General features: G+C 35.3%; 1 protein-coding gene across 5 annotated transcripts; it reads right to left on the reverse strand.

Annotated features, from left to right (window-relative positions):
- Nucleotides 1–153: 153 nt before the first annotated feature.
- LOC130995462 (uncharacterized) lies at nucleotides 154–4,135 on the reverse strand. Of its 5 annotated transcripts, none has more exons than XM_057920749.1 (3): nucleotides 3,888–4,066; nucleotides 2,800–3,061; nucleotides 154–1,689 (listed from the first exon to the last, which is right to left on the reverse strand). In XM_057920749.1, exon 3 carries the CDS (start codon nucleotides 1,678–1,680, stop codon nucleotides 535–537), a length of 1,146 nt encoding a protein of 381 aa, XP_057776732.1. In that variant the 5' UTR covers nucleotides 1,681–1,689; nucleotides 2,800–3,061; nucleotides 3,888–4,066; the 3' UTR covers nucleotides 154–534. The 5 variants fall into 5 exon arrangements, with proteins under 5 accessions (XP_057776732.1, XP_057776728.1, XP_057776733.1 ...); XM_057920745.1 differs by having other exon boundaries at nucleotides 154–1,702; XM_057920750.1 differs by having other exon boundaries at nucleotides 3,842–4,039.
- Nucleotides 4,136–7,937: the final 3,802 nt, after the last annotated feature.

Below are 7,937 nucleotides of genomic sequence, written 5' to 3' on the forward strand. Positions count from 1 at the left end.
CGAAATTGAAGGTACTGACCACTATAGGAGATTAAAATCTCAAAATAGTTCATTTAGAGGATGCTAGAAAATAGAAATTACTACATTCCAAATTTCCAGGCTCCAAAAAAAGATGTGGAATAGCTCATAAGAGCATGAATAAGCAATACAAAATTAGCATGTAACAACAGACAATTGGCATTTCAAAAGATACAACTAGGAAGCTGAAAGGTCATAATACCAATCCAGTGTAAGGTAATGGATACAGAAAGATCACACATTTTCAGCAGCTGAAAAGAATGAAAATACAGAGGTCTTGATTATTCTTTCCCTAACATGTGGGGGGAAATCACATCTTATATATGAACAAGCCCAGATATAACGCAAGTCAGCACGTCCATTATTCTGGGGTAGAGCTGACACATTATGACCCTTGTTTCGGGCATATGCCGAATCTTCATCAAGAGGTCACCTGCATCTCGTCAGATGGTCGTAAAACAGGTCAGACAAGACCGACCATGAGCTTCTTCGAGTTTATATGCAATTTATACATCCCTATTGTTGGTCTTCATCCGACTCGGCACGTGTTAGCCTCCGACGCCGTCTTGGATTTGGAGGAGCATTATCCCCAAGATCACTTAGTATATTAAGGTCTGCATCATGATCCTCGTCATCCTCATCATCCTCATCATCTTGATGGCCCAATAGATTTTCACCCCAGAGATAGCGACGTCTGGAAGAGGTTCCAGCAGCTCGGCGATGTCTTGCTAACTGTCTTGACCGGCCACCTCTTGGCTCGGCTCCAGGTTCCAGTGAACCAAACATCTGAAACAAGAATAAGGTGCTTAACAACCTGCTACCCTCACCAGCGCCTCCATTTCTATCTCTTTCACCCAACAGCCTATCTCCACCATCAATCACATAGTCACCGAAGACAACGGCACCTGGCATGGCAGAACGAATTGCACTAACAATATCATTGTACTCCCTCTGACCTTCAAGGCGATGCCAGGCTCTCTGTCTAGACGGGTCAACATCAGCCGGGCGCACTGTTGGATGAACTCTTCTTGCATGCCTTCGCAGCTCCCTGTAACTACCAGAGAACAAACATGATTCATGAGAGCAGCTTCTAGTTTTTAGGTTGAGGTACTTTCTAGCCTCCTCAACAACTTTCCATCCCAAAACCCTCCCACGACATAGAGGGCATCTCAGATTTGACACTTCTTCAGACTTCTCCATGTTGGGTTCCCCAATATCAAGGCTTCCCCAAATCCTCCCTTCTCGTTCGCCAGAACTAGGATTAGCATTGTGGGTACTGTGCCCACCAGAATCTCCTTGACGCATGTCCATGTGTTCCATAGAGCTAGTTCGTGTCTCTGTGTGATTTGCATGATCGGTCATCACTGCCAGGTCCAAATTCCCACTCAAAACAGAATCTTGATTACCTTCTGGTACCAAACTAGTTGCAGACAAGTTGTCTACATTTTCCTCTTTCAGTTTTTTAAAACGATCCAAACAATTCGAATGCCTATAGCTAGTATCACATATGTATGAGCGACAGCTCTTATCATGGGAACTGCAAATGAGAAGAACAGCATTGTGCGGGTGGTCCATGCATATGGGACATAAGGCTTCATCCAATTCCTTGTACAGATGAGACATATCTGAATCATTCGATATGCTTCTTTTCCTACTAGCCATTTACGTACACTGCGATATATTACTAATATTGAATGCATTAGCACACAAGTTTTTAACCTCATTAATAAAAGAAAACATACTGAACACAAGTTTATGGAGTGGAAGCATTATGCAAATAATTATCATTTCATAAAACAAATGGATGTTTAAGTTGGGGTGAAAACATATGTTAGGAACAAGTGAAAACACATACACACAGAGCGAGGGAGAGAAACGAACTATACCAGACATCCAGCTCAATTCAAGATGAAGATTAATTTTATGGATTACAGGAAAAGCTAATCTCTCTTATCAATGCACCAGATCATACACAAATAAACATCAAAACCTCATGATATCACAACCTCCAAACAACTTCATTGCTATAAGAGCACACTTCATCAATATGTCATTACCAAATCCACAAAAAAAACAAAGATGTAGCCTAAACAATTCAATAGATCTAAAAGAAAGCCCAGGAACCTCTTTGACTTGAACTATGTGAGTATACAAAAACTTAAATTTTCATTTCAATAGAGTGCCTCAATTTTGCAACAAATGAAGGAAAATGAACAAGACCAGAACAAGTTTATTACGTTGACTAGAAGAGTTCTAACACATACTGCAACATTGTGATTTAAGCAAACTTACAAATTCGAACGTTAGTGGTCACTATTGAAACACTTAGCAACAGTAAAATCAAGCCTGCTTTAAAACAGATATCAGAATTTTATTCTTCACTATGACCCCTAGTGATCTGTCACTCGCAATGCACCTCTTTATTTCATGGCCCACCAAAATCACTAAAAGAGTCCAGAGACATGGTAATAAACCAAGCAGGCAACTACTTACCACAAAATAATTACCACTCACCACCATCCCTTACTGATCCGAAAAAGCCAAGGACTGGGATCTGCTTCATAGACACTCCAAACCCCACCCCAGACCATTCACAGGTAATTACAAACAAGGAGCACTGTGTTTATTTTAAAACACTACACAGCTTCAGCTGATACAGAACTTTGCAAATATTTATACGACACAGAAGGTCACGTTATCCCATCATAGTAACATGAAATGTTATGAAGGAAGTAAAACATTCCTGTACACATTGATATCAGCCATATTAGTTTTACTCACCGCTAAAAGGCACTGAGATTTCTCTTTTACTGGCAGCTTCAGAACCTTAAAACAGGGTCTGAATCTTATAACGTTCTGATTTAGCAAATGACACAAAACAATATCTTTAGTTGGCTTTATAGCAAATCGGATGGCAAGCCTTCATGAACTTTCATAACAACAATTCAGTAAAGCAGTGTCCTAAAATTCTCGGAGTAATAAGGCTTCAAGTAAAGAATTATTGCATATTTGGGGAGCCACAATCACCAATGAGTCCTACAACCTGCAGTTGTATTATGGACAAAAAAGGTCATTTGCATAAGATCCATCTTTGCAATTAAAACAACGTTAAAGAATATCACTCAAGAGTCCATTTCGAAGAAAGGACAAAGAAATACAAACAATGAGACAAGAATGCTCTGGCATGAGACATGCCAACAAAAGCTTGGTTCACTTGCTCAACTAAATCTATCCCCAACTATCACCATTCAGCAAAATTGCCACTATATAATAGGGTCTTGTCTACTGATATCATCTTCCTTACAAACTCAGCAGCAAAGAAGAAACCAAAACCAAAACCTCATTCAATGCTATACAATCCAACTCACCGTTAATTGGTTCAAGCAAACAAATTACAGAGAAAGGGGGAAAAAAGGGTCCTATATCTTCATCAGAATCATGAACTACAACTTCATTGAACTGAAATTCAGCTCCATATTCTAATTAAACTCTTCAATTACTAACTTGCTTCAAGTTAACATAAGTAAAGCGGTGGATATTCATAAAATACTAAGACTGTACGAGTTGCGCATCGATTCAGGAAAATAACTAATCCCCAACACAATTCTAGAAACTCAGAACCCTAAAAATCCATTTCCCAATCCTACGTTTGTAAAGCTAATAAGTATCATCGGTAAGATCTTCAATTTACCCATTAATACATAAGTAAAATGAAATCACAAGACATCTCAACAAGAAAGCAAGTACGATTACAACGATCCGCAACAATTGAACGGGAAAACATAAAATTAAGGCAAAATTAACCGAGGGAAAAAGGCTTCACATGAAGGGAGAAAAAAATCGATGAATTAATAAAGGTGCGGAATTACAGTCGGCGAATTAGAGATGGAGGTGCGATTATCCTTAGATTGATTGATTGATTGTGTTCGAGGAGTTTATGCTTATTGAAATAAAGAAAAAAATTGGGGTGGATTTTACGAGATATAGATATAGTCCGATCAGGAAAAGAAGGGGTCGAATATGGCGAAAGAGGGCAGGTTGCGTCCTATATACAGATTGGGATAGAGGGGCAATATTATTTATTAATAATAGTAACAATAACAATATTTTCCTAAAAAACAATAACACTCAAAAAAAAAAACAATTAATATAGTAATACTTAAAATTTTGACGATGATAATAATAATATACTTTTCTTTAACGTTGCTTACTGGATAAAAAAAGGTAACCATAAGCATAAGAGAATAAAAAATATGGCGAGGAAAATAACCACCGCTAATTTGAGAAGGATCTACTTTTGGAAGTGTAGATGGATTGTCGATGCCAAACCTCAATAATAATAATAATAATAAATTATTATAAAAAAATATATAATTATATACATGTATAATATATTAAAATATAAATCTTTAATTAGAAATTAATTGCAAAATTGAAAGATAATTTTGTGATTATAATAGAATTAAAAGTTTATTTATATGCTAGTGTATACTCCCTCATCCATAAAAGAAATTCATATTTTTTTTCTTTTTGAGACGTGCACAAATACTTTCTACTTATTTTTGAATTATAGTCCCACCACTTATAAATATCTCATTTATTCTTACTTTTTATCTTTTCACCACCACAATACTAATTAAAACATATTTAACTCATTCTCAATATACCCAACAATATTTTCTCCACTCTCAACACATCCAACAATTATTTTCTTAAAATTTGTATCACTCCATCGTGGGAAGTTCTTTCGTGGACGGAAGAAGTATATGTTTTCTTTCCTTTTGTTTCATTTTTTTCTTTTTTCTTTGTAAAATCATGTTATTATTTTGTTAATGAAAACATATTCAATGTGTATCTTAAATTAAAAATCTTGATAAGAATTTTAATTTGATACGCAAATACTTTCATGCGACTGGTCTCATATATGAGACCAATCGCGTGGATAGTATAAATACCATCTGTTATAGTCAATATTGACTCCAACAATGTTGGATTAAATAAATGTTGATATTATTTTGTTATCAACATTTATGGGAACCAGCCAACATTCTGAAATCAGTCACTAAGTTGAACTTTGACTCTTTATTGGTAGTTGTATATATTTAATCTTTACATTTCATTCATGTTTTCATATTCTTTGGTTGTGGAATAAAGTGTTCTATGCAGTTGATCATATTTTTGATAAGTGGAAAGGTGGATTAATTATGGTCCAATATAATGGATAGTTTATTCCCATTTTTCATAAATCATGATCTCTCAACCAACATCCACGACTGGTCAACTGGCAATTTTCGGAGAGGCGTTGCAACAGTTATAGAAAGCTTTTGGAAGTGGAAGAAACTGACTACAATATGGCAGTCTATAAAAGCTATAATATGGTCATCTCATGCGTACGTCTTGAAAATATGATTTCACCGAGTTAACATTCACTGCAATCGATTCATCATTTTTCCTGCTGCAAATGTGCCACCGATTCTTCAAGTCTTGCTTTGACGAAGTAGTCTTAGGCAGTTGATGTGTAAAAGCTTACTCTGTATTTACGGGAGGTTAAGAGCAATGATTGAATATCAAGGACATTGGAGTGCAGTAGGTTCTTTGTTTGATCGTTTAACATTATAGGTTATTCAACTATTAGGTTTTATGTGTTGTATCAACATCGATAGGTGCAATTCATAAATAGGTGTTTAATCTTAGACAACCAATTTGTAAAGGTTAATCACTAAAGAATTTTGTATTGTACCTTGTAATGTTGATGAACATAGTGGATTTGGCCATACGACACTCACGGGTTGTATTTATATAACCAGTGGAAAAGTAAATTGCATGTTATTTAATTTCTGTTGCATGTTAACTTGAATGTTATAAATATTTTGTTATTAATATTCCAATTAACATTACTCGTACAAATTACACAATGCTACTTGTGGTAATTTGAGGCACTAAACTCTTACAATTGACATCAAGAGCAGGTTTTTGTCGAATTAAGAATCGACTTCTGTGTGCAAAATTATCGCCAATGAATGTGTCAAATGCTTCAGTTCCTCTTCCTACATTGGATAATAGTGGGAATAACTACACCTTCTAAAAAACTAGGATGAAGGTGTACACAAAATACATTAATGAACGTGTCTTAGTTGTTGTGTTGGATGGATGGACTCCACCATATGTTACCGATGTTGGCAACACTACTCTGAAATCCGAAAGTTAATGGAGTGCGGATGACGACTCATTTCCAATCATAACTCCAGGGCTTTGAATTCTATCTTTATCTCGGTTGATGTTCATTGCTTTCGCATGATCTCTAACTGCATTGAAGCTTGTGATGCTTGACTAATTTTACAAGAACAATGTGAAGGATCAACAAGTGTTAGAGCAACAAAATTGTGAATGTTAACCACTAAGTTTGGAGGATGCATGAAAATGAGACCATTCCAACATACTATGAAAAGTTGTGTGAGATCTCAAATGAGACTGTTGGTCTTGGAGAACAAATCAACAATGAGAGACTTATAAGTAAAATGTTCAAATCACTTTTGGAAAGGTACAACATAAAAATTCCATTGAAGAAACTGTTGATGTTACTGCTATTATAATTGGTGATTTGGTTAAAAGTTAGTAATATTTTGAGAGAGCAACAAAAATCATATTAAAATCTTAAGAGTGATATGATTTTTGACAAATCTACTCTTGTGTATGATGTTACTGACAATGTTGAGAGATATATATTGATTTGGAAAAAGATGATGTTAATTTTGCAATGTTGGTTAAAACTTTAACAACATGATGAAATCTTTGAAGAAAGCAAAGAGCAAATCTATAAACAAAAGGACATCAAGGATGTCAATGAGATCCTCATATAACATCATGAATGTTAAGAGGAATTACAGTCCAACATCGAAGATTATAAATTATGATAACTTTCAATGAGGGTTGTCAAAGCATAAGTCACTATGCAAATTAGTGTTCTACTGTTGCAAGAAAGATACAAGCTGATCTTACAACCACTCTTAGTGATGACTCAGAATTTGATTAAGAACAAGTTCAGCTGTTTACAATTGTTGATGAGGAATAAATGTTATAAGCTGAATTGACAGAAGCCCTCGAAGAGCTTGATGTTGAAGATGTTGAACCAGATTTGATGAGTGTTGGTGATAATGTTGATAACATTGAACTAAATATTCAGAATGTCGATGGAATTGAGATATCTACTAACACAATAAACTGGAATGAAATTACCTTACTTGATGATGACAATGCTAACATACCTGATGTTTGTTGTACTGCTGTTATCGAGGAACATGTGTTTGATTCACTGAAAGAAATAGAGAAACTCAAAACCTTATATGAAGAAGTCGATACTCAATATAGAGAACTGATGAACGACATTTGTATGTTGATGTGTTAGAGCATCCACATCTGTTGAGTAAGTTGCTTACTCATACAAAAAGGGGGCCACTTATGAGTAAGCAGCGTGCATTGGGGAGACTCATCCAACTTACTCATATCCATTAGTTTTGATTTTTGTATTTTTCATTTAATTTAAATTGCACCAACTTGAATAACACAATTACTTAAAATTAAAATTGCATTAATTTAAAAATTCTAAAAATTACATAAAAATAAATAAATTAAAGACATAATAAAAAATTACATAAATTTAAAACTAGCTAATTTCCATCTCTTTGTCGTTCTAGAATCGCCGCCACTCGTGCCGCATGGATTTCTCGTTGTTGGGGTGTCATGTTGAAGGTATTCAAAAAATAAACGATCAAATAGCCGTTTAAATAAAAAGGAAAAAAATGGGATTGGATCGTTGCATTCAAATTTCGATTTTTTTCTAAAAAAATTGGCGCGTGTAATGCATGCTCCTACATCAGCCGATGGGTCTTACTCATCCGATGAGTAACTTAGATGAGTAA

The sequence above is a fragment of the Salvia miltiorrhiza genome, chromosome 7 (assembly GCF_028751815.1).
Source record: "Salvia miltiorrhiza cultivar Shanhuang (shh) chromosome 7, IMPLAD_Smil_shh, whole genome shotgun sequence".
In the NCBI taxonomy this organism is placed as follows: domain Eukaryota; kingdom Viridiplantae; phylum Streptophyta; class Magnoliopsida; order Lamiales; family Lamiaceae; genus Salvia; species Salvia miltiorrhiza.